The sequence below is a fragment of the Pongo pygmaeus genome, chromosome 9, assembly GCF_028885625.2.
Source record: "Pongo pygmaeus isolate AG05252 chromosome 9, NHGRI_mPonPyg2-v2.0_pri, whole genome shotgun sequence".
In the NCBI taxonomy this organism is placed as follows: domain Eukaryota; kingdom Metazoa; phylum Chordata; class Mammalia; order Primates; family Hominidae; genus Pongo; species Pongo pygmaeus.
The window spans coordinates 16,387,759-16,414,012 of record NC_072382.2 but is presented as its reverse complement, the minus strand read 5'-3'; the positions used below and the strand labels follow the sequence as shown (position 1 = coordinate 16,414,012).

The 26,254-nt window shown below is 38.2% G+C and overlaps 1 protein-coding gene across 5 annotated transcripts; it reads left to right on the top strand.

Moving 5' to 3' along the window:
• Positions 1 to 613: 613 nt before the first annotated feature.
• GLYATL1 (glycine-N-acyltransferase like 1) lies at positions 614 to 23,407 on the top strand. 5 transcript variants are annotated; one of them, XM_054440976.2, is made up of 8 exons: positions 6,381 to 6,535; positions 7,188 to 7,249; positions 9,857 to 9,980; positions 13,435 to 13,554; positions 14,241 to 14,348; positions 21,127 to 21,253; positions 21,533 to 21,710; positions 21,965 to 23,407. In XM_054440976.2, exons 4-8 carry the CDS (start codon positions 13,477 to 13,479, stop codon positions 22,380 to 22,382), a joined length of 909 nt encoding a protein of 302 aa, XP_054296951.2. In that variant the 5' UTR covers positions 6,381 to 6,535; positions 7,188 to 7,249; positions 9,857 to 9,980; positions 13,435 to 13,476; the 3' UTR covers positions 22,383 to 23,407. The 5 variants fall into 5 exon arrangements, with proteins under 5 accessions (XP_063526961.1, XP_054296950.2, XP_054296951.2 ...); XM_063670891.1 differs by lacking the exons at positions 6,381 to 6,535; positions 7,188 to 7,249 and adding an exon at positions 614 to 632; XM_054440975.2 differs by lacking the exon at positions 7,188 to 7,249 and having other exon boundaries at positions 6,372 to 6,535.
• The last annotated feature ends 2,847 nt before the right edge of the window (positions 23,408 to 26,254 follow it).

Below are 26,254 nucleotides of genomic sequence, written 5' to 3'. Positions count from 1 at the left end.
AGCAGCAAAATCCCAATTAGATAAGATTAGGAGGGGAATTGGATATAGCATGTATAGACAATAGTTTCAGTAAATTTTGCTACAAAGTGTTAAAGCAAACTAAATATGGTCTGAGGACTCTGTACTTCTACGTTTCAGTCCTTGTGGGTGAACAGTAACCTACCTTAATAGTCAGACAAAAATTGAAAACCTAATTTAGTAGTGTGCACCTGTAACTATACTGTAACTATATCCCAGCAGCCATACTTCAACCACTCATAGACTGCTGAATGTTCAAACTGTGTTCATACAAGGCAAACACCCAGTTGTAACCAATCTCAGTTTCTGTACTTCACTTTCGGTTCCTTTACATCACTTTACTTTTTTTGCCTACAAATTTGTTTTGACCACCAGGCACCCCTGGAGCTTCTGTGAATCTGCCGTTATCCTGAAGGCTGCTGGATTCCAGAATTCTTCATTGCTCAATTATACTCCTTTAAATTTAATTCAGCTGAAGTTTTTTTATCAGACTATGTCAGAAGCAGGATCTGAAGTGGAGCTTCTAGTATCCCCAGGAGCACTAAGTGAACAAGGATGGTACCTGCAGGATCCACTCGTGTCCATTGATCTCTCAGAGTGACTGAGGATCATAGGTAAGCTCCCTCTTGCATTTTGCATCTTCACACATTTGTGTTTTGAGCTCTCTGAATTTCCTTGAGCAAATTTGTGATCCAAACTGGGTTTGGAGTTGCGAAAGAAAATGGAGTGGGTCTAGGAATGAATTTCATCTAAGAACTAGCTGGCTTCGATCCACTTAGAGGCCTCTAACAGCTGACTGGGTCAGAAAATAACTGGTAATAAGCAGTAATGTTGCAGAATTTATAAAATTTCGCTTTTGAAAATTCACAGGGATTTTGGTGTACCCCTTTGTTTCATTTTTCCTGTTCACCTGGGTAGGAAAAATCACTGGCTAGGAGAACCTGAGAGTAAAGCCAGTATTTTAGGTAAATATGGAATCCTGAATTTCTGGAAAACTGAGCTCCTTCTGGTTTATACATTAGGCCTGTGAGGCGGTGAAGTCTTACAGAAATGGCAAAATCTTACTAAAGATAACTTAGAGTGGAACATTTCAAATGAACAAAAATGCATTGAAGTACATTTAAAAATGAGGGCCCTCAGTAAAGTCCCTTTTGCCTAACAACGAGTTTGGCAGTGTGGGATGTCAACTGTTATTCTCTTTAGAATAATCTGCCTTGCACTCTTTGTTGATGGCTGTTGGTGACAGAATTAGGCATGTAAACAATCATGGGACATGGGGAGGTTTTTCCTCCCCCTTGTAAAAGGGGAAACTTGATAGCTGGTGGGACTGCTGGGGAAAAAAAATAAAGAAAAATAGCATTTATTCTGTTTTCATAATTCTCATTTTTAACTATGGTTCCAGTGCCTTCCATTTTTTTTTCAATCTTGCATAAAAATAAAAAACATGTGAATGGTACTACAGAAAATTTTGAAATAAGAAATAAATCACACATTCTTTCACCACCCAAAACAATTTTCATGTTTATTTATTCCTTTCAAGTCCTTGTCCATGTGCATACATATTTTGGGAAGATATATACACATATATATTTTGGGTTTTTTTACCCACCATTCATTATAATTGCTTTTCGATAGTCTTCACAGTGACTATTGTCTGTGTGCAACTCATATTTATGTAAATATTATACACGTTCTCATGTATCAGCCAAGGCTACAATATTATTTCTCCTCAGTGTACTTTAAACTTATGTTTCATATATAATGCAAAATTATTCCAGTTAAGGAATGAAATTCTGACACGTAATACAACATATGTGAACCTTGAAAACATTACATGAAATAACCTAGACCCAAAAGTCTGGAATCCTATATCATAGGATTCCATTTATATGAAGTACCTAGAATAGGCAAATTCCTAGAGTCATAAAGTAAAATAAATGTTACCAGTGGCTAGAGACAGGGAAAGAGTAATTGTGTTTTAATGGGTACAGTTTCTGTTTGAGATGGCAAAAACATTCTAGAAATGAATAGTGGTGATGCTTGTAGAGTATTGTGAATGTACATTGTGAATGTGAATTGTATGGTTAAACAGTTTTGTGTTATGTGTATTTTACAACAATTTCTTTTTTTTCTTTTCTTTTCTTTTCTTTTCTTTTTTTTTTTTTTTTGAGACAGAGTCTTTCTCTGTCTTCCAGGCTGGAGTGCAGTGGCGCGATCTCGGCTCACTGCAAGCTCCGTCTCCTGGGTTCACGCCATTCTCCTGCCTCAGCCTCCCAAGTAGTTGGGACTGCAGGCGCCCGCTACCTCACCTGGCTATTTTTTTGTATTTTTAGTAGAGACGGGGTTTCACCATGTTAGCCAATAGTCTCCATCTCCTGACCTCATGATCCGCCCACCTCGGCCTCTCAAAGTGCTGGGATTACAGGCATGAGCCACCGTGCCCAGCCAACAATTTCTTAAAGAGTATGGGGAGGGGTCTACCCAGGATTTTAGCAGCTTCCTAATTGAAAAGAAATGTTGATGGTAAGAATATGGGTAGAGAACACTTTTATTTGGGTAGATGTTAGAAGCTGAGGCCAGGATGGGGTCATAAGAGCAATATTAAGTATGAGGAAGAGGAGGCCCTGAACTAAGGTCATTGCAAGGGGATGGAGTAGGGAATAGATGGGAGAGGTATTTTGGACAAAGATGTGGTAGCTGAGTAGCGTGGGGGTTGTTCTCATGTATCAGCCAAGGCTACAATATTCTCAGGGCAGATAGAACACGTTTTTTTTTTCGTGGGGAGTGATACAGCATAGTAGATCTTGAATTAAAACTTCCAAAATCTTGACCAAAACTTTAAAGGAGAAGATAATAGTAAAACACAAGTGTATGGGTAATTTTATTTAAATCAGGTGAGAAACAGAGCAAAGAAAGCTCTGTTGGAGGTGGGAAAAAAAAAGACCAGTTGTTTTGTTTGTTTGTTTGATTGTTTTACAACTACAAAACAGCAGAGTCAAACAGGGGATAGGCTCATGTCAGAGATCCAGTTCTATTTACTAAAAGTTCCGTGAGTATTCAACATTCTGAAATTCTGAGCTCTTGCAAAAAGATGCCTTTGTTTAAACATTGCTTCACGTAGCTACAGAACGTAGTTTAACTTTGAGGCCTTTGACCTCAGACAAGACAAAATGTTTCACCCTGCCTATTACTTAAGACATATTAGTTAACTAACCTTCAAAGATAAAAAATTTCAAACATCTGTATTTACTAATTTGCTAATGATTGTTTCAAATATCTGATCCATGGGTTACTTCACTTACATTAACTAAGCTTGTTGTAAGTTCTTCACATTTTTAATTATTTTTACATCATTGGATTTAATTGTTAAATCTATATATGATATGATTATTATGAAGTCAATTAAAAAAGCTAACATATGTTAAATATTGTTCTTACTTCATGCCAGGTATGAATTTTATATGTATTACATTGTGTAATCTCATTCCTCTGGAAAACATGCATTCTAATTTCCAGTTCCAAAGTGGTCAGAAAACACTTTGAGGTTCTGATTGATTAAACAACTTAACAAAGAAGTAGGAGACAGAACTGAAATTTGGAACCAGCCTAAGCTTTGAAACTATCAGTTGTGATGATAACCTTCTCCAAGTTATTCTTAATAATTGGCACATTTCTAAGAATTCTGAATGTTATTTCAATGGAAGTTTACAGATATCTGTCAAAATTATTCATTTTTTAAAAAATTTTTGTAATGAAAGTGGGACAAGTTCCAAAATGGCTATAGGTCTGAAATATTTGGCCCTAAGAAACTAAAGAAAATCTGTGCCAACTCCTGTTCTAAGCTTTCCAGTCAAAACTGTTTTTAGAATGCTGATTTTTTTATTATTATTATACTTTAAGTTCTAGGGTACATGTGCACAACATGCAGGTTTGTTACATATGTATACATGTGCCATGTTGGTGTGCTGAACCCATTAACTCATCATTTACAATAGTTATTTCTCTTAATGCCATCCCTCCACCCTCCCTCCACCCCATGACGGTCCCCAGTGTGTGATGTTCCCTGCCCTGTGCCCAAGTGTTCTCATTGTTCAATTCCCACCTATGAATGAGAACATGCAGTGTTTGCTTTTCTGTCCTTGTGATAGTTTGTTCAGAATGATGGTTTCCAGCTTCATCAATGTCTCTATAAAGGACATGAACTCATCCTTTTTAATGGCTGCATAGCATTCCATGGTGTATATGTGCCACATTTTCTTAATCCAGTCCATGGACATTTGGGTTGATTCCAAGTATTTGCTATTGTGAATAGTGCCTCAATAAACATATGTGTGCATGTGTCTTTACAGTAGCATGATTTATAATCCTTTGGGTATATACCCACTAATGGGATTGCTGAGTCAAATGGTATTTCTAGTTCTAGATCCTTGAAGCATTGCCACACTGTCTTCCACAATGGTTAAACTAGTTTACACTCCCACCAACAGTGTAAAAGCATTCCTTTTTCTCCACATCCTGTCCAGCACCTGTTGTTTCCTGACTTTTTAATGATCGCCATTCTAACTGGTGTGAGATGGTATCTCATTGTGGTTTTGATTTGCATTTCTCTGATGACCAGTGATGATGAGCATTTTTTCACGTGTCTGTTGGCTGCATAAATGTCTTCTTTTGAGAAGTGTCTGTTCATATCCTTTGCCCACTTTTTGATGGGGTTGTTTGATTTTTTTCTTATAAATTTGTCTGAGTTCTTTGTAGATTCTGGATATTAGCCCTTTGTCAGATGGGTAGATTGCAAAAATTTTCTCCCATTCTGTATGTTGCCTGTTCACTCTGATGGTAGTTTCTTTTGCTGTACACAAGCTCTTTAATTTAATAAGATCCCATTTGTCAATTTTGGCTTTTGTTGCCATTGCTTTTGGTGTTTTAGTCATGAAGTCCTTGAACATGCCGATGTCCTGAATGTTATTGCCTAGGTTTTCTTCTATGGTTTTTATGGTTTTAGGTCCAACATTTTAGTATTTGATCCATCTTGAATTAATTTTTGTATAAGGTGTAAGGAAGGGATCCAGTTTCAGCTTTCTCCATATGGCTAGCCAGTTTTCCCAGCACCATTTATTAAATAGGGAATCCTTTCCCCATTGATTGTTTTTGTCATGTTTATCAAAGATCAGATGGTTGTAGATATGTGGTGTTATTTCTGAGGGCTCTGTTCTGTTCCATTGGTCTATATCTCTGTTTTGGTGCCATGCTGTGTTGGTAACTGTAGCCTTGTAGTATAGTTTGAAGTCAGGTAGTGTGATGCCTCCAGCTTTGTTCTTTTTGCTTAGGGTTGTCTTGGCAATGTGGTTCTTTTTTGATTGCATATGAACTTTAAAGTAGTTTTTTTCCAATTCTGTGAATAAAGTCATTGATAGATTTATAGGGATGGCATTGAATCTATAAATTATCTTGAGCAACATGGACATTTTCACAATATTGATTCTTTCTATCCATGAGCATGGAATGTTCTTCCATTAGTTTGTGTCCTCTTTTATTTCATTGAGCAGTGGTTTGTAGTTCTCCTTCAAAAAAAATCAATGAATCCAGGAGCTGGTTTTTTGAAAAGATCAACAAAATTGATAGACCAATAGCAAAACTAATAAAGAAGAAAAGATGGAAGACTCGAATAGATGCAATAAAAATGGTCTGAAAGGCTGATGCAAAGGAGTCTGCTCTGGAATTGAAGTGTTATAAGAAACTGGCAAGCTCAGCAGCCCTACAGATGGGTGAGGAGCCCAGAGATAGGAGAGGAAGCTATTCTCCTGGCCAAGGTCCTGAGTCAGTTTGCCAGAATTGTAGGCAGACTTGAGGCCAACTGGACCTAGCACTGGCAGTGGAACTGAAACCTCTCCTGTAGTCCCATACAGACTTTTTTTTGTATAGATGTAGAAATTGACCCTTCTGATCTTAATGCTTGAAACTTTTGTTTGTTTTATATGAATTTCATCCTTAATAAAGGAACCCTAGGTCCCTCAAAAAGTATCAAAGAATTGAAACTCACCAGATGATCCCATCCAGACAATAGGACACCAGACCCCTCATAAGTTATGATTGCTTCCTTAGGTCTCCTGAGTTCCTGTTTTTCTACACATTGTTACATTTCTTCAGTGCTATGAAAACTCATAATTTTAGTTGATCAGCAAGATGGATTTGAGACCGAGCTTGCATCTTTTCTGCTACAGCATCCAACTCAGCCTCTTCCTTGGCAATTGGTTATATTGATTGGCTTTCTGTGTGGTGAGCTGCAGGACCTAGACCACACCCCTGGTGTTTCAGCAACAGCTTTTTGTTCCCCGACCAGGAACACTTTGGCTCAGCTGCCATGGGCCGGGAGTCTCACAGAACTACTAAGAAGCTGCTTACCCATTTTGGTTGGAGATAAGTACACTCTCTCTGGGACCACCACAGCTGGCCCCAACCATGTTCCTGATTGCCTTGGAAGAACTGCCCTTGGAATTTGATATCAGCATCCAGATAGGTGACTGTCCTTTGTGGGCCCAGACAGAAAGATCTGCTCCTCTCAGTTTGGGAAATTTTTAAAGGAATTTCCACTTGCTGGTTGAATAAGCCCAACTGATGAAGAGAGGGAAATACCCTGACTATATCAGTATGGACATTCTTGGGAGCTTCTTTGTCATTGTGTGTGTGTCCAGGCAAGTGTGTGTCTGTTGTGGGTACCAGATAGTGGGATCAGCTCCTCTCCATTTGAGAAATTCTGAAGGAATTTTGATTTGCAGGTTGATTGAGCCTAACCAATGGAGAGAGGTATCACCCCAACTCTTTCAGTTTGTAGACTTTTGGGGCTTGTTTGATGCTGCAACAGTTGGATTGTTTTAGTGACTGTTTGCAAGTGTCTGATATGGTCATCAGAAATTAGAATTTAATAAACTGACACTATTTTGTGACACTGTTTGATCCCAGCATAGTTTGGAATCTGGTATTTGCCCTTGAATGGGAAAGTGGGTTGGAGTTCCATGTATCCAGGCTTTTTGCTGCTGTTGAGCCAAGTTAGTATGTGATATTCTCCTGCGGTGCTGTTTGACCCCAGTGTTCTTTGGAGTCTGGAGAAGTTTGGACTTTAAAAATTAAACTGCCATGGAAACTGTTTTACTGAAAATTTTGGTTCACAGCCTTCACTGGATTACCTATCAAGGCTAACAAAGTTCAGCCATGTGAACATGTTTGCAGACTGGTGAGTTTCTATTTCAATAGCTAGAGTTCCAAGGTAAAAGCTATTGGATCTTTGGGTGTATGTAGGTCTAGATGTGTTAATGTGTAGGCATATATATTACGTTAAATGTTGTGACTACCCAATTGGCTTATAAATAAAAGAGTGCTCATAGATTAAGTAAATAAGTCCAAAGTATTTTTCATGTTCATGTTACTTAAGTAAATCTTTAGCAAGCTAGCATTAAAATTTTGTAAAACAAAACTAGAAATGTCATCATAATTGTCAGCATACATTTTTGTCTGGGTTTTATATTTGTCTCTGTTAGATATTTTGAGGTATGAGAGTTTGGCACAGAAGTTTATAAAGTTGTCACCAGGAGTTTGAGATAAGCCTGGGAAACAAAGACCCCCCCCATCTCTATAAAATAAAAATTAAACAATTAGCCAAGCACAGTGATTCATGCTTATAGTCTCAGCTACTCAGGAGACTGAGATTGGAGGATTGCTTGAGCCTGAATGATCAAGGCTGCAGTGAGTCTTGATTCAGCCACTGCACTCCAACCTAGGTGAAAGAGTGAGACCCTGTCAAAAAGACAAATAGAGTCAGAGAATGACAATGAGGCACAGAAGCATTGCAGGGAGACTAGGGGAGGAGTTGTAATTTTTAATAGGATGGCCAAAGGAGGCCATATTGAGCAGGTGGCTTTTAGGTGAAGACTTAAAGAAGTTAATAGAGTTTTTATAGGTCTAATGAGAAAACAGAATGCAGGCAGAAGAAAAAGAACAGCCAAGTGTCTGAAGCAGAGAGGCCAAAGAGAGTGAGGTCTAGGACCTGACTGGACAGATGTCAGGGAGGTGACTGGAGTCTGATTTAGAGAACTGTTATAAGCAATTTGTATCTCTTTCTCTAAATGAGATTGGGAGTTGCTGCAGGAGTTGCACAAAGACATGAAAAAATCTGGCTTTTGTTTTAAAAGGAGCATCCTCATTTGTTATTGATGGAAGACTAAAGGCATTCTCCATCCAGAAAACACTGCTAAGAACTGTGAAGCATATAAAAGTTTACCCTACTTGGGGCAAAGTTTCATGAATGCTGACAGATAACACAAGCTTCCTGGGTCAAAGACAGAGTTTCATGACTCATTCAACAGGGAGAATGGTTTTTGTGTTTGTGTCAGTCATCCTTGCACCACAAGTCCTACAGAGGAAATACAGAAAGGCAGATTAATGTTGCAAGTGCAACAGATGTGGGTTGCAGCCAAGGAACCCTGAATTTAGGTCACCTGGATGTTTTATAATGAACTGCAAGCAAACCTGTCTGAACTTTGCTCCAGAGGGGGACATTATCTTTCTTATACTGATCAGTAAGCAGACTTGCCCTCTGCTTCAGAAGAAAGCAATATCTCTAGCTTCCAAGCTGTCCTCTTTAGAAACATCCTTGAAAAGATAGTCAGGAGAAAAGGCTGTCAATGTCTCTGCTCATCAGACATACAGAAATGTGAGAGGGCATGAAGAATTTTCTCCCAGCCAGAATTAGCAGGATGTCATAATGGATTGGATGTAAAGTGGGAGGGGAAAAGATACTTAAGAATAACTCCAAGAATTTTTCTTTGAAAAGGTAAAAAAATGGAGTTGCCATCAACTAAGTTGAGAAAGACTACAGGTGAAGGAAGCTGGGTGGAGAGGGTGGATAAGAAGATTCATCTGAGACATAATGAGTTTGAGATGGCTATTGGATGGAATCCAAGAGATGTCAAACAGGCCATTAGATACATATGCCTTGAGTTTGGAAAAAGTTTGAGTAATAATTTAAATGTATTAGTCATTGGCAGGTAGATTGATTTTAAAGCCATGGGACCAGATGGGATCACCAGGAACTCTGAAGTGATCCAAAATTAAGAAACTGGGGAGAAAAGAAGGGTCCACAGAGGAGACTGAGAAAAAGTAATCAGTAAAGTTAAAGAAAAACAAAGAGAGTGTGTTGTCTTGGAAACCAAGTGAAGAAAGTCTATTAAAGGATGATCTATTAAGATGAGAAGCAATAATTGACCACTGGATTTAATAACAGAGATCCCTGATGGTTTTAAAAAGTGTTTCAGTAGAATGGTAGTGGCAAAAACCCAATTAGATGAGGTTAGGAGGGGGACTGGAGATAGCATGTATAGACAATCCTTTCAATAAATTTTGCTACAAAGTGTTGAAACAAACTAATTACAGCCTGAGAAGGACTCTGTACTTCTTCATTTCAGTCCTTGTGAGTGAACTGTAACCTAGCTTAATCATCAGACAAAATTGAAAACCTAATTTAGTAGTTTGCTCCTGTAACAATACGTGAGTGTTGGCCAATCCCAGCAGCCATACTTCAACCACTCATAGACTGCTGAATGTTCAAACTGTGTTCAAATAAGGCAAGTGCCCAATTGTAACCAATCTCATTGTTTCTGTACCTGATTTCTGGTTCCTGTACATCACTTTACCTTTTTTTGTCTATAAATTCGTTTTGACCACGAGGCACCCCCGGAGCCTCGGTGAATCTGCTGTGATTCTGAAGGCTGCTGGAATCACGAGTTGTTTGTTGCTTAATGAAACTCCTTTAAGTTTAATTCAGCTGAAGTTTTTCTTTTATCAGATGGTATCACAAGAAGGATCTGAAGTGGAGCTTCTAGTATCCCCAGGAGCATGAAGTGAACACGGAAGGTACCTGCAGGATCCAGTTGTGTCCATTGATCTCTCAGAGTGGCTGAGGATAATAGGTAAGCTCCCTCTCACATTTTGGAGCTTCACACATTGGTGTTTCAAGCTCTCTGAGTTGCTTGGAGCAAATTTCTGATCCAAACTGGGTTTGGAGTCACAACAGGAAACAGACTGGGTCTAGGAACAGATTTGATCTTGGAATTAACTGGCCTGGATCCAGTTAGAGGCCTCTTACATCTCACTGGGTCAGAAAGGAACTGGTAGTAAGCAGTAATGTTGCAGGAGTTATAGAATTTGGCTTTTGAAAATTCACGGGGATTTTTGTGTTCTACCCCTTTGTTTCTTTTTTTTTTTTTTTTTTTTTTTGTGCACCTAGGTAGGAAAAAAATCACTGGCTAAGTTCATCAAGAGAACCTAAGAATAAAGCCAATATTTTAGATACAAATGGGATCCTTAATTTCTGGAAAACTGAGTTCCTTCTGGCTTATACATTAGGACTGTATACTAAGTCTTACAGAAATGGCAAAATGTTACTAAAGATAACTTAGAGTGGAACATTCCAAATGAACAACAATACCAACGCATTTAAACAACAATGCCAAGTACATTTATAAGTGAGGGCTCTCGGTAAAGTCTCTTTGACTAAAAACAGTTTTGGCACTATGGGATGTCAACTGCTATTCTTTTTGGATTAATCTGCCTTGCACTCTTTGTTGACTGCTGTGGGTGACAGGATGAGGCATGTACGGAATTGTGGGACATGGGGAGCTTTTTCCTTCTCCCTACAAAAAAAGAAACTTGATAGCTGATGGGACTGTGGGGAAAAAAAATATATATAGCGTTTATTCTGTTTTCTTAATTCTCATATTTAACTATGGTTCCATTGCCTTCCATGTTTTTTCAATCCTGCATACAAATAAAAACATCTCAATGGTACAAACTAAACTTCTTAAATAAGAAATAAATCACACATACTTTCACCACCCAAAAACAATTTTCATGTTTATTTATTCCCTTCAAGTCCTTGTCCACATGCAAACATAATTTGGGTACATATGTAAAAGTTATATATTTTGATTTTTTTACCCATTATTCATTATAATTGCTTTTCTGTAGTCTTCACAGTGACCACTGACTGTGTGCTATTTGTATTTACAGACTGTCATTCACAAATTTATAATTTCTCTTTAGTGGACATTAAACTTATTTTCCATATATTATGAAAAATTATTTTAGTTAAGGAACAAAATTCTGATACATAATACAACAGAGGTGAACCTTGAAAACATTATGCTAAGTGAAATAAGCCAGACCCAAATGGACCAATATCATAGGATTCCATGGTATATGAAGTACCTAGAATAGGCAAATTCCTAGAGAAATAAAGTAAAATAAAAGTTATTTTATATATATATGTGTATATATATATATATATATATATATATATATATATATATATATATACATATATATATCCCCCTAGCCAGGGGCTAGGGAGAGAGGGAATGAGTAATTGTGATTTCATGGGTATAGTTGCCATTTAGGATGACAAAAAGTTGAGTAATTGTGATTTCATGGGTATAGTTGCCATTTAGGATGACAAAAAGTTTCTGGAAATGGATAAGCACCATGAATGTATATAATACCACTGCATTGTATGCTTAAAAATGGTTAAACGGTTAGTTTTGTGTTATGTGTACTTTACAACAATTTTTTAAAGAAGGTGGGGAGGGGTCTCCCCAGGCTTTTAGCAGCTTCCTGAGTTAGAAAAGAAATGTTGATGGTAGGAATACAGGTAGAGAACACTTTTATTTGGGTAGATGTTAGAAGCTGAGGCCAGGATAGGGTCACAAGGGCAATATTAAGTATGAGGAGAAGGAGGCCCTCAACTAAGGTCATTGCAAGGGGATGGAGTAGGGAATGGATAGGAGGGGTATTTTGGACAATGATTGGCAGCTGATAGGTGTGGGGATTGCTCTCATATATCAGCCCAGGATATAATAATTCCCGGGGTGAATGGAACACAAGTTTTTTTGCGGGGAGTGATATAGCATGGTGGATCTTGAATTAAAACTTTTAAAATATTGACCAAAAGCTCAAAGGAGAAGACAATAGTGAAACACATGGGTATGGGCAATTTTAGTTAAATCAAGTGAGAAATAGAGCAAAGAAAGCACTTGGAGATGGGGGGAAGAAAAAGACCATTTTTTTTTTTTTTGACAGCTACAAGAACAGCAGAGTCAGACAGGGGATAGGCTCATGTCAGAGATCCAGTTTTATTTACTAAAAGTTCCTTGGGTATTCAAACATTCTGAAATTATGAGATCTTGCAAAAGGATGCCTTTGTTTAAACATTGCTTCATCTAGCTACAGAACAGAGTTTAACTTTGAGGACTTTGACCCCAGACAAGATAAAATATGTTTCACCTTGCCTATTACTTAACACATATTTGTTATCTATTTTAACTTCATGGATAAAAAATTTCAAAAATCTGTGTTAACTAATTTGCAAATGACTGTTTCAAATATCTGATTCATGGGTTCCTTCTCTTACATTAATTAAGTTTGTTGTAAGTTCTTCACATTTTCAAATATTTTTGCATCGTTGAATATAATTGCTAAATCTCTATATGACATGTTGATTAATATGAAGTCAATTAAAAAAACTAACATATATTAAAACTTGTTCTTACTTTATTCCAGGCATAATGCTATGCATTTTATATATATTACATTGTGTAATCTCAATCCTTTGGAAAACATACATTCTAATTTCCAGTTCCAAAGTTGTGAGAAAACACTTTGAGGTTCTGACTGGTTAAGCAACTTAACAAGTATGAGATGGAACTAAAATTTGAAACCAGCCTAAGTTTTGAACCTATCAGTTGTGATGATTACCTTCTCCATGTTATTGTTAAATTATTGGCACATTTCTAAGAATTCTGAATGATATTTCAACAAAAGTTTACAGATATGTGTTAAAATTTTTCTGTTTTTAATTTTTGTAATGAAACTGGGACAATTTCCAAAATGGTCATAGGTGTGAAATATTTGGCCCTGAGAAACTAAAGAAAATCTGTGCCTACTCCTGCTCTAAGTTTTTTAGTCATACCTGTTCTTAGAGGGCTGATATTTTCTATTCCAGATGAAAGGAGAATTTTCAGGCATATAATGACCAAAATACAGGAAAAAACTTATGATGGTGGTGGTGGAGTGTTCTGTTACAGGCATTTGGGAAGCTCACAGAACTCTTAATATTCACTTTTAATTATTTCCACAAGGAAGGAAGGGCATGGGTTTTGGAGCCATTCATATATGATTTCAAAATCTGACTCTGCATTTATCTCTAAGAACTTGAGAAATTTACTTAGTCCCTCTGAGATTTGGTGTATTCAGAATGAATATGATACTAACAGTACCTACATCATGAGTGTTACTTGAATGGAGATGTATAAAGTGCATTTTAAATTCATTTGTTTCCTTAACATTTTCCCTTCACTTCTTATCTTTCAGAGTTTCTTCTTCAAGGTCTCAAGGTCTGAAGCATCCCACAGAATGATCCTACTGAATAACTCCCATAAGCTGCTGGCCCTATACAAATCCTTGGCCAGGAGCATCCCTGAGTCCCTGAAGGTGAGGGAACAGTGGGAGGTCAGGGCAAGGGAGTAGGGGTGTTGAGGATGAGAAAATAGCAGGCTTGTGATTCTAGTCCTTCCTGACTTTTTCCAGAGGGTTGAAGCTGGGAAACAGGATGGGATTGGGGGCACAGGATACATATCAAGAACTGCTGCTTCTCTTTGGAAAGAGGCAGCTAGGCCCACTCTGCAGGTTTTGCCACTCATTTGGAGAGGCGGTGGAGCATGGTGGCTACAAACATGGTTTGGAGCCTGTCTGAATGGATATGCATTCCAAGGCTGCCATTTTCTAGTCAGATGGCTTTGTGGATGTTTCTTTCCCTTTCTCTGACTTTACATTTGGTTTTTTCTTCAATGAGATGGGAATAATATTAGCACCTACCTCTTAAAGTTGCTATGGACACTGAAAAAATCTATACAATATAAATGCTAAGAGCATTGCCAAGTGCCCAGCTAGTACACAGTAGCTCTTTCATATCACAAGGACAGTCCTACCTGTGAGTTCTGCCTGCTTGCTGGTAACTTCACGTCCATCAGTATGGTCCTGGAGATGCTGCTCATCTCACCATCACTGACTTGGTCTCAGTACCTTCTCTTAATCTCCATTTTTCTCTTCCTCTTCACAACCAGATCCTCACCTCTGGGGATCTCAACCTCTCCTAGTCTCTTTCATCCCTCCTTCAGGTGTATGGCTCTGTGTATCACATCAATCATGGGAACCCCTTCAACATGGAGGTGCTGGTGGACTCCTGGCCTGAATATCAGATGGTTATTATCCGGCCTCAAAAGCAGGTAGGCACACAGACAGGGACTGGTGGAGCCAGGCAGGTCCACAGGGCCTGAGGAAGTGATGAGTTCAGACACCAGGGCTGCTTTCACAGGGTGAAAGGAAACGTGAGTGTTTAAAAACACTCCTTCAGTACTGGGCACCTTCATGAGTGCCACGTGTTCCCACCCTTCATGTAAAGCACAGGACTTTTCTGGGAAAGGGGGTGGAGGAGGAAGTGGAGGAAAAGGACAAGGCTGACACTCACAGATTAAGGGCCCTTTGAGGTGGCAGGGATCACCTGCAGGGGCTGAAAGGAGGCCAATTTACAGGGAAAGTTGGGTGTCTGAGATATCAGAACAGTGGCTTAGAAGCAAAAACCAAGCAGAAGTCTACCAGTAAAATTACCTCTCAGGGCCAGGCATTGTGTCTTCGACCTGTAATCCCAGCATTTGGGGAGGCCAAGGCAGGAGGATCACTTGAGTCCAGGAGTTTGAGACCAGCCTGTGCAACATAGTGAGACCTCATCTCTACAGAAAATAAACAAAATTAGCAGGGCATGGTGGTGCATGTTTATTCTCCTAGCTACTCAGGAGGCTGAGGTGGGAGGATAGCTTGAGCCCCAGAAGATCGAGGTTGCAGTGAGCCAAGATCACACCACTGTACTGAAGCCTGGGCAACAGAGCAAGACTCTGTTGTTTTTGTTTTGTTTTTCAAAAAAAAAGTTACTTCTTAGGAGCCAGGGAAGGGACTCATAATTACTGTGTGTCAACTACGTGGAAGCACTTCTCTCGTTAGTGAATGTTATCATCAGGAGCATTAATATCTCCAATTTAGAGATAAGGAAACGACATTGAGAAATATTAAGTCATGTAGCTGCTGGATTCCTGATGTTAAAGCATTGCCCAATCTGAATTCAAGTTCAGTGGACTCTACCACTTTTACTAGCTATATAACCATAGGCACTTCTGTGAGTTTCATCATCTGTTAAAATGGGGAAAATAAGAGGATCTTCTTCAGAGGATTACACAAGGTTTAAATGAGATACTGTATGTTAAACACTTAGTACATAGCACATAACTGTAAATAGTGTTTACCATAATTAGCCATTATTGGCTGAGGACACACAAGGAATAAATGATTGAGCTGAAATAGTAATACAAACCTAGGTGTATTTTTTTCCTAAATACTTCACCTTTGTGTTTGTGTGTTTCATAAACATCTGGTTAGTAAACTGAAGCGTCATTGCCAGCCCAACTTCATGTGGGTGTAAACGCTGAGCCCCCAAATAATAATAAGCCACACCAGGTCAAGACTAGTTTGCAAACTGGGTCAGGATTGGGATGCAGAAAGTGACAAAGTGACCCTAGCTTGAGGAACAGAGGGGTAAAGGGGATGGGAACCAGGCTGAGCCTAACACCTTCCTTAGGGATGTTCTTTTAATCTCCTGGCTTCCTGAAAATTTGGGATCAAAGATTAATGTTTAGTTTATTTAATCAGTGGTCCAATTTCTTCAAAGTGTGATATGCTAGATAACTGTAGGAAGTCAAATAGTTCTTTTTACTTCAGTAAGTTTGTAGTTATTATATGTATTTTAGCAATGCAACTATAGCATCAAGCCATAACTTCAGATATGCATTGCTTTGCACAAAGCTAGTTTTTATAAAATGAGTCAATAAACAAAAATATGAAAATATAAAAGTTCCACACCACAGATATAAGACCAAAAAAAAAAAAAAACAAAAAGGAAAGAATGAAATATGCCGCAATTTACTTGGAAGTGCATTCACCTAGTCTGATTCCATAGCATACCATGTTTCTTTCAGTATTGAAAGTCAATCTGATTTTGAATAAGAGCTTTTCAGGGTGGGATGTAGGAGAATTTATCTAGAAAAAAATTAATTTTTTCATTCTTGGTTTTTAATCACAAAGATAATCTATGTTGATTATACAAGTAAAAAAATCCAACATGATTTTAAAAAGTTAATAACCTCTTACCTTCCCTTCCCTCCTCTCCTCCTTTCCTACCCCTTGGTGTAATCAGTGTCCTTGCCCATATTAATACACAGAAGGAATCCCAGCACTTTGGGAGGCCGAGGCGGGCGGATCAAGAGGTCAGGAGATCGAGACCACAGTGAAACCCCGTCTCTACTAAAAATACAAAAAAAAAAAAAAATTAGCCAGGCGCGGTGGCGGGCGCCTGTAGTCCCAACTACGTAGGAGGCTGAGGCCGGAGAATGGTGTGAAACTGGGAGGCGGAGCTTGCAGTGAGCTGAGATCCCACCACTGCACTCCAGCCTCGAGCGACGGAGCGAGACTCCATCTAAAAAAACAAAACAAAAAAATGCAAAGAGGGATATTCACTGATGATCTCTTTTGTCATCACTCTTAATTTGCCTTTAACATATGGAAATCACTTTGGGTGAATCAATACAGCACTAAAGTATTCGTTTTAATAACTGTGGCATTTCATGGAGTCAATGCAATGCTATTTAGTCAATCATTCTCCTGCTGTTGGGTTCAAACTGTTCATACTTCTTTGCCACTGCAAACAAGCTTCAATAAACATCTTCATATACATATCTTTACATCCTGGAAATTTTTCTCAGTACAATTGATTTCCAAAAGGAATATCTCCAAGTTACAGTTTATCTTATTCTAAGCAGGCAATGCCAAATTACCTTCCCAAAGGATTGGATTCCACAATTTTATATTTATTAGCAATGTATGGAAGAATTGTTTCCCCACATTCTCACCAGCACTGAATATTATCCCTCTTTTAATTTATCCCAAACTGGTGGGTGAAAAATGGCATCTTCTCATAGATTTAATTTGCATTTCCCTGACTAGTGATATTGAACATATTATATTTTCACGTTTCTCAGTCATTTGGTGTTTACTTTTGACCTGTTTATATCCTTTGACCATTTTTACACTGGGGTTTTGTGTCATTCTCAAAATTTTGTAAGTGTTTTGGATACTAAGGATACTAAAAAAAGGTGTATGCTACAAATTTGTTGCCCAATTTATAATTATTTTCTATTTTATTGATGGGGATTTTGACATTAAGTAATTTTTTATTTTCATGTAATCAAATATATTATCTTTTTCACTATGACTTCTGAGGTTTTGGGTTTTTCTGGTTAATAATTAGGAAGATTTTTGCTACTCCAAGATCATACAACTGTTTTCTCATTTTGTCTTATCATGAGTTAATTTTTACTTTTGACATTGCAAACTTCATTCTATTTGGAATATATTTTTGAATAGCATGAATTAACATTCTTTTATATTAATCTTCCTTATGGCTGGCTAATTATGTTAGTACCATTTCTTAAATAAGTCATTCCCTACTGAAACATAAATGTCTATTTTGTAATATAACAAGTTATACATTTTTGTATCTGTTTCTGTATTTTTTCTAGTCTTTTTTCATGGTATTTCATTGTTTTTGTGGTAAATTTTAATATCCAATAAAGCAAATCACCCTTCACCAGTCATTTTTTACTTTCCTATTTCTTGTAAACTTAATAGCTATAAGAAGATAAACTAATTCTTCCAGTTTCCCACCAACTACCCCAAATAACTATTGCAGTTGTGATTGGTATTGGAGGAGCATTTTTTGACAATTTTGGAAGGATTACTATTTTTGTGACACTAAATTTTTTCATCAAGAAATATGGTCTTTTTCTCACTCTTTTCAGTTTGCATTCTATGCCATCTGGTAAAATGTTAGTGTTTTCCTGTGATAAACTAAGTGATTTTTCCATTAAGTTTACCCTTAGGTATTTTATACTATTTGTTAAGATTATTAAATTATTTTCCTGTTATATTTCTGAGCATTATTATTTTGTTATTGCTTTGTATTTGTATTCTTGATTTCCAAATATGTCCCACTATTCTTTAAAATTCTGTTTGTGTGGGGGATTATTTGTTTTGTTTTTTGTTGAAGTCTCTTGGATTTTCTAAGTGTGTAATACTGTAATCTACAAACAAAGTAATTTGCTGCTGCTTTGCCAATATTTGTATGGGTTTTTAGTTTCTTGCGTTATTGCATAATATGCAACCTAAGAAAACAATTCCAACTAATAATAATAATATTTCTATATTGTCTCATCCCTGATTTTAAATAGCTATAAAAGCTTACATTTGGAATTACATTTGATTCTGTATTTACAGGTTTAGAGCATTTTCCTGTTGTTCCTACTTTCATAGAACTTATATTTAGAATGCAGGGTAAATTTTATGTTATTTCATTTTTGTCTTTTCTATTTGGCAGTTTATACACTCATGTAATTTTTTTCTCCTTTAACTTACTACACTAAAAGACCTTCCAATCAAAGCCATTCTGGCCTTTCTAAAACCAACCATTCATGTTCACATTTTTTGTATATGCTACTGAATATTTTATTCATAATTTTTGTATCTGCATGCATAAGGGAATGTGGTCATAACTCTCTTTTTGTTATTTCCTTGCCAGATTTGGCATTAGGATCTTTTCATCTGTTACTGAAGTCTACTATTAAAATCATGTGTTTGTTTCTGGCTTATGTAGAATTTAAATGTAAAATAATCTGATTTTAGCTACATTTTATTTTTTAATTTCAACATTCTTTTTAGATACAGGGGGTACATGTGCAGATTTGTTACATGGGAAGATTGCATGATGCTGATTCTTGGAGTATGGACAAATTCCATCACCCTGGTAGTGAGCATAGTACCCAATAGGTAGTTTTCTAACCCAGCCCCTTTTACTCCACCTTCTGGTAGTCCACACTGTCTATTGTTCCTACATTTATGCCCATGTGTGGTCAATGCTTAGCTCCCAGTTATGAGTGAGAGCATGTGATATTTGATTTTCTATTACAGCAATAATTTGCTTAGGATTATTGCACTGTGGAAAGTAGTCTGGAAATTTCTTAGAGAACTTAAAACAGAGTTGCCATCTGACCCAGCAATGTCTTTACTAGGTGAATACCCAAAAGAAAATGAATCATTCTACCAACATGACACATGCACTTGTATGTTCATTGCTGCACAGTTCACAATAGCAAAGACAGGGAATCAACCCAGGTGCTCATCAAAGGTAGATTGGATAAAAAACTTGGTACATGTATTTTTATGGGATACTACACAGCAATAGAAAATAATAAAATCATGTCCTTTGTAGCAACATGGATGGAGCTGGAGGCCATAATTCTTGTCTACTTTTTAAAAGGTAGATGTTTAATTTCATTTCTGATATTTTCTATTAGTTTGTTGAGGATTTCTATTTTTTTGAAAGTCAATATTGATAGTTTATTCTTGAGGGATAACATCCATTTCTTTTATCAGTAAATATCTTGCCTTGGAGTAGTATGTAATCTTCTATTAGAAGTCTTTTGTTCTTTTCTCTGTTTCTTCTGTTTCTGTTATCATAGATTATAGTCTTTTTTTTTTTTTGCTTTTTTCTCTTTCTCTTGTATTTCTTTTAATAAATGCCTTACCAGAAGTTTATCTCTCTTTCTTCTTCTCTCTCCCTTTTTGCCATTTAAAAATGAACTTTTGGCTTTATATATCCTTTGCACTATGTCTTGCTCTCCATTTCATTATTTATAGCTTTCATTTTTACAAATTGTTCCATTTCTTATTTTCTAGTTTACTTTGATATTCTTTTATATATTTCCTTGACTATTTACTTGGCTATTTTTGGTCATTCTTTTAAAATCAGGTCTTTTAAAACATCTACTCTTCTAAATTCACTGATGTTTTGGTTTTGACCATATTCAGGAACTTGCATTTATAAAAGCACCCTGCAATTCTTGAAGGTTTCTTTAAATTAATTACACTATTTTCTCTTTAACTCTTTAGCAATATGATTTCCAACATAATATTAATACATTCACTGCTAAAACGCTCACACTTATTGTTTCTATTTCCCCTGATAAACAGATCCTCATCTTCCAATGAAGTTTCTGTCTTGCCAGAATGGGATCACGAGTCTCTTTCTTTCAAACCCAAGAGTCTATCACCACATAAATTACCCAGAGAGCTACCAAAAATTCAGTTACATCATTCTATTTTGTGGGCTTCTGGGTGTAAAGCCAGTGTCACTCTTCGAATAGGCTGATATCCTGTAGGCTTGGGAAAAGGCAATGTCTCATTAATGTTTATATTCACTAAAGTATCTTACTTAAGCCCTGGACACTGTAGATTCTAGGACACTATTGACTCTAGGTGTCTGGTGAAACAGTAGGCACTAAAAACTAGAGAAATCACAGTTAAATTTATTTTGAGCCAAGTTTAAGGACTTAAGTCTTAACAACACAAACTCAGTACAACCCAGAACGTGTCCCACAGTAGGTTACCTGGGGCACAGTATATATAACAGGAGTATCCGTTTGGCACAGGTGGTAAGAGAAGCAGGGAGAGAAGCAATTGTTGCATTTTCTTATTCTGCTGGGTGCTTGGTGATGCTATACATAAAAGAAGGTAAGTGTGCAGTTGAGTGGGTAGGGAGAAAGGTGAGGCTTCTTAAGGCCTGGTGGAGGGTGACTGATTTCATCCTGTCTTAGTTCTGCATGTGCTAAAGAGGTTTATAACCAATACTTGTCAGGGTTAAATATTTAACAAACTCCAGTTACACAGGTAAGAGGTCAGTGGTAGCTTATAGGCCTAGGTTTTATTATTGATGTGCCTAGCTGCAGCCATCATGGGTCACTGTTAAAATTATCTTTTGAACTTTCATTTTTCTGATAATTGCAACCAGTGAGAGGTGAAGAAAAAGTTCAAGGGAATGACCTGATCTTACACCATCCAATACAGGAGATGACTGATGACATGGATTCATACACAAATGTATATCATATATTCTCCAAAGAACCTCAAAAATCAGAAGAAGTTTTGAAAAATTGTGAGATCATAAACTGGAAACAGAGACTCCAAATCCAAGGTAACGAGTCTGAAGAAATGGGCAAGCAGCAGTGCTTCTCAAATTGTGTCTTCAAGTAACAGCATTAGCATCACCTGAGAGCTCATTAGAAATGTAAATTCACAGAAACTCTGGGTACTGGGAGAGTTGGAGCAATCTGTGGTGTGACAAGGACTCCATCTGATTGTGGTGTAAACTCAAGTTTGAGAACTACTAAGCACTGAGGTATTAATCAGGTGGGAGCAGTGTAAGTAGAGAACTCCATGTCTGACAATATTGCTTTCTTGGCTTTCTTCCCAGGTTTTCAAGAAAGTTTAGCTGAGGGGATAAGAGCGGCTACATTTTCAAAGTCAGTGAAAGTAGAGCATTCGAGAGCACTCCTCTTGGTTACAGAAGATATTCTGAAGCTCAATGCCTCCAATAAAAGCAAGCTTGGAAGCTGGGCTGAGACAGGCCACCCAGATGATGAATTTGAAAGGTACAAAAACATGTGCTGATCATTTATAATTGCTATTCCTTGTAAATGTTTGTAATTCACATAAATCAGTTTTGGAATGAAGAGAGGATGAATTCATTCCTTGGGATGAATAAATGTTGTCAAAGTTCAAAATCCAAAACTGCAATGGTGAGTCTTTAAACAAGAAGAGTTCCTGGGATTTCTAGATTGGGATGGCACCTAGAAATTACAGGAGTGGGGATGAAAGTTGTTGGCTTTCTTTTTGTTTTCTACAGCGAAACTCCCAACTTTAAGTATGCCCAGCTGGATGTGTCTTATGCTGGCCTGGTAAATGACAACTGGAAGCGAGGGAAGAATGAGAGGAGCCTGCATTACATCAAGCACTGCATAGAAGACCTGCCATCAGCCTGTTTGCTTGGCCCAGAGGGAGTCCCGGTCTCATGGGTAACCATGGACCCTTCTTGTGAAGTAGGAATGGCCTACAGCATGGAAAAATACCGAAGGACAGGCAACATGGCACGAGTGATGGTGCGATACATGAAATATCTGCGTCAGAAGAATATTCCATTTTACATCTCTGTGCTGGAAGAAAATGAAGACTCCCGCAGATTTGTGGGGCAGTTTGGTTTCTTTGAGGCCTCCTGTGAGTGGCACCAATGGACCTGCTACCCACAGGATCTAGTTCCATTTTAGACAATGAAGCTGCTTTGTAATCTCTGCCAAGCCATCTCTTAATATTAAAGCAGACACCACAGAATAGATTTCTTCACTTACAAATGCATATTAGGCACTTATAATACAGCAGGAACTCTTCTCACATGGAGCCTTGATGTTAAAAGACACAGCCATGCTCTTGAGGAGCTTACAATCCTGGCTGGAGGCAGGGGAAGGTATAGTCTTTAAATATGCTTAAGTGTTGTAGGGAAAGACGGGGTTACCAGTAAACATGTAACCAGAAAGCCAGGCTCAGTTCTTACCTCTGGGAACCAGAACTCTTTATGAAACTTGGTTAATAGAATCTACTATCTGGAAGATAAATGAAGGATTTTAATAAAATTTTCAATAGAATAAACCTAATATATATGGATACATTATCAAAAACGAATGTCCCTGCTATTTCTGGATTTATGAGGCAATTGGTACACTAAAGAATGGAATCAGTCTCTTAGTTCAGTGAGTAGAAAGGTATCCAAGGTGAAGCCTGAGATGAATGGCTTTCCCAGGCTACCTTCCATCATTGTGCAGAAAAGAAATCCAGAGAATCAAATGGACTGGCCTTGGGGCCTCTGCTATGGAAATGCCATTTTTTGTGTCTCCTTTCTCTTACTCTTTCTCATATCCTCTTCATGATTGAAGCGTGGCACAAGGCAAGGTGTTGCCTGCGAGTCTGGTTGTAAGTTCAGCCTTTGGCGTTTCACCACTGCTATCATAAGGGGTCAGGGACATTCCGGGGAGAAGTGACCACTAAGATGAGGATTAGAGAGTGAGTAGAGGTGAGCCAGACAAAAAAAAGCAGAAAATGCAGATGATGGAAAGGACATGTGCCATGCACTATCATAAGAACTTCCTAACTGAACACTGACATTACAATTCTGAATCTCTGATCTTAAAAAAATAATTACACTTCACCAACAAAACTTGGCCTCTTTTGGTTCCACTCTGCCACACTGCCATTGGAACTTGGATTACTGTGAATGTTGCAGCTATAGCAAAAATAAATAAATAAGTAAATAATTGTCATTTTCATTCTTTCTGATAGTCTAGATTTGAAGCAGAAAAGATACCTTAATAGAATTGGCTTTGAGAGTAAAGTCTGCCAGTATTAAGAAACACCTATTCTCCTCTCTCCATAAAAAACAAAACTTCCACAAAATTGCATGTTTCTATTTGACGTGATATTAAAGCGTGCAATTCCAGCAATTAAAGAATTGTGTAGGTCTTGGAGCATTTTAAAAAAACTTCATCTTTGAAGGCTGTGGTAGATCTGTTACCACTTAGTATGATTCAATCCAATCAGATTTCTAAACTCCTAAGACCTGGCTGATTGTTACATTGACTGAAATGAAAGCATGGTCTGAGAAAGAGAAGAAACATGTCATTTGGGATTTCAAAGAGTGGAACATTCTTACATAAAAAATAAACTCGGGAACTTGGGGTAATATGAAAACAGCTATATTTTTCACTCAAGATGCAAAAGCTAATATAGATGATGAAAGAAGACAAAGCAAATAAAATTTGCCTATTTCAAAATTGTGCCTCGGGCAGGTCCTGTATCCAGAAGAGGATGCTCATCCAGGGTCTGTAGCTCAGGTCATCTTAGCGCAGCCCAGCTGGCAGCTTCCCTCCTCTGCCCCTTCCCTGAATGCAAGCCAGCTTCCCTTATCTAACCCTTCATGGTCCTGTTACCATAGTGATTCCCAAACCTTATCATCCACTTGGATTAAAAAACACAAGAAAGCATGGGAAAGAGGAAGAAGGATTTCTTAAATATGGCACAAATAACTCCAAAATTATCAGTAAACACAATACAAATGAATGGGGTGATTTTTTTATTAAAACATGTTTTTCATATTGAGTTAAACGCAAAGTCCAAGAAGCACGCATTAATCTGCTCTGGCTGCCATAACAAAGTTTCATACACTGAGTAGCTTACACAACAGAAATTGATTTCTCACTCGTTTGGAAACTGGGAAGGGATATGACAAGGTTCTGGCGAGGTAGGTTTCATTCTCAGTCCTCCTCTCTCAGCTTGTTGATGGCTGCTATCTCTCTGTGCCCTCACATGGTGTAGAGGAGGGCTCAGACTCTCTTCCTTTTCTTAGAAGGACTTAATGTCATCATGGGGGCTCCACCCTCATGACGTCATCTAAACTCAATTACGTCTGAAAGGCCCACCTCCAGATACATCTGGAGTTGGGACTTCGACATGAATTTGGGGATCACAGTCAGTACATAATAAAGCACATCTGAAATAAAAACACAAAGGTTAAAATAAAAGAAAAACATATACTAAATGATTTTGAAACTGAAAAAGCAAAGTAATAACATCAATACTAGGCAAAATAGAACTTAAGATGAAAATCTGCTAAATACAGAATTCTCCCACAAGATAGATCATGAATCTTCCTCACAACACAATTACAAAATACATATGGCAAAAGCTGACAGACATACAAAAAGAAATAGGCAAATCCACAGTCTCAGTAGGAGAACTCAAAATACTTCCCTCAGAAAGCAACAGATGATGCAGATAACAAAGACAACTTGACAAAATGCCATCACAAGTTGATATTTCTGGTGATGTTGGGGTTATCTGCTTACTGTGTATTTGAGAACTTCTGTTCATCTGTTTGTCAAACTGACCTGCAGGGGGTGCTGGGGAGGGAAACACTAGATAGGGAGGGTGGGGAAACTTCTTTAAGTCTAGAGGATCCTGGTCCCCCAATGATCATCATCTATCAGGGGCAAGCACTGCTGATACAGGAGCTAAAAAATCAATTATTTAGGCAGTTAGTGTCAGGCCTCTGAGCCCAGGCCAGGCCATCACATCCCCTGTGACTTGCACGTATACATCCAGATGGCGTAAAGTAACTGAAGATCCACAAAAGAAGTAAAAACAGCCTTAACTGATGACATTCCACCATTGTGATTTGTTCCTGCCCCACCCTAACTGATCAATGTACTTTTTAGTCTCCCCCACCCTTAAGAAGGTTATTTGTAATTCTCCCCACCCTTGAGAATGTACTTTGTGAGATCCACCCCTGCCCACCAGAGAACAACTCCCTTTGACTGTAATTTTCCATTACCATCCCAAATCCTATAAAATGGCCCCACCCCTATCTCCCTTCGCTGACTCTCTTTTCGGACTCAGCCCACTTGCACCCAGGTGAAATAAACAGCCATGTTGCTCACACAAAGCCTGTTTGGTGGTCTCTTCACATGGACGCGCATGAAAGTTAGTGTGGGTAAGGGAGTCGTTGGTAACGTTTTCCTTTTAATAAAAAAGCAGCCCCCATTTAATTTTTTTTCCAACAACGATCAGCCTGAAAAATCAGCTGCAAGCATAGATAAGCAAGCTAAAAGCTTGCAAAGGTGGATGCCAGCACCTTTGCCAATAGAAAAGGGATACTTGGAAACCACGCATATTCGCATGTTCAACATGGAGGTTTCCTCTTCCTTCTTTTTTTTTTTTTTTTTTTTTTTGACGGAGTCTCGCTCTATTGCCCATGCTGGAGGGCAGCGGGGCAATGTCGGCTCACGGCAACCTCTGCCTCCTGGGTTCAAGCAGCTCTCTCCCTCAGCCTTCTGAGTGGCTGGGATTTCAGGCGCCCACCACCAACAGGCCCGGCTAAATTTGTGTGTGTGTGTGTGTGTGTGTGTGTGTGTTTTAGTGGAGATGAGTTTTCACCATCTTGGCCAAGCTGGTCTTGAACCCCTGACCTCAGAATCCACCCTCCTTGCCCTCAGAAAGTGCGGTGATCACAGGCGTGAGCTATGGCGCCCTGCCTCCTCTTCCCTTTTCTTTGTCTTCAAGTGTTCAGGCGATATGGCGCTGGCTAGGTAGA

Excerpts from the sequence above, each read along its gene's own strand:
- GLYATL1 (XM_063670891.1), top strand. The coding sequence starts at position 13,477 with ATGATCCTACTGAATAACTCCCATAAGCTGCTGGCCCTATACAAATCC. Across the intron at positions 21,254-21,532 it reads ACAGAGACTCCAAATCCAAG|GTTTTCAAGAAAGTTTAGCT; the intron begins GTAACGAGTCTG and ends CTTTCTTCCCAG. Across the intron at positions 21,711-21,964 it reads CCAGATGATGAATTTGAAAG|CGAAACTCCCAACTTTAAGT; the intron begins GTACAAAAACAT and ends TGTTTTCTACAG.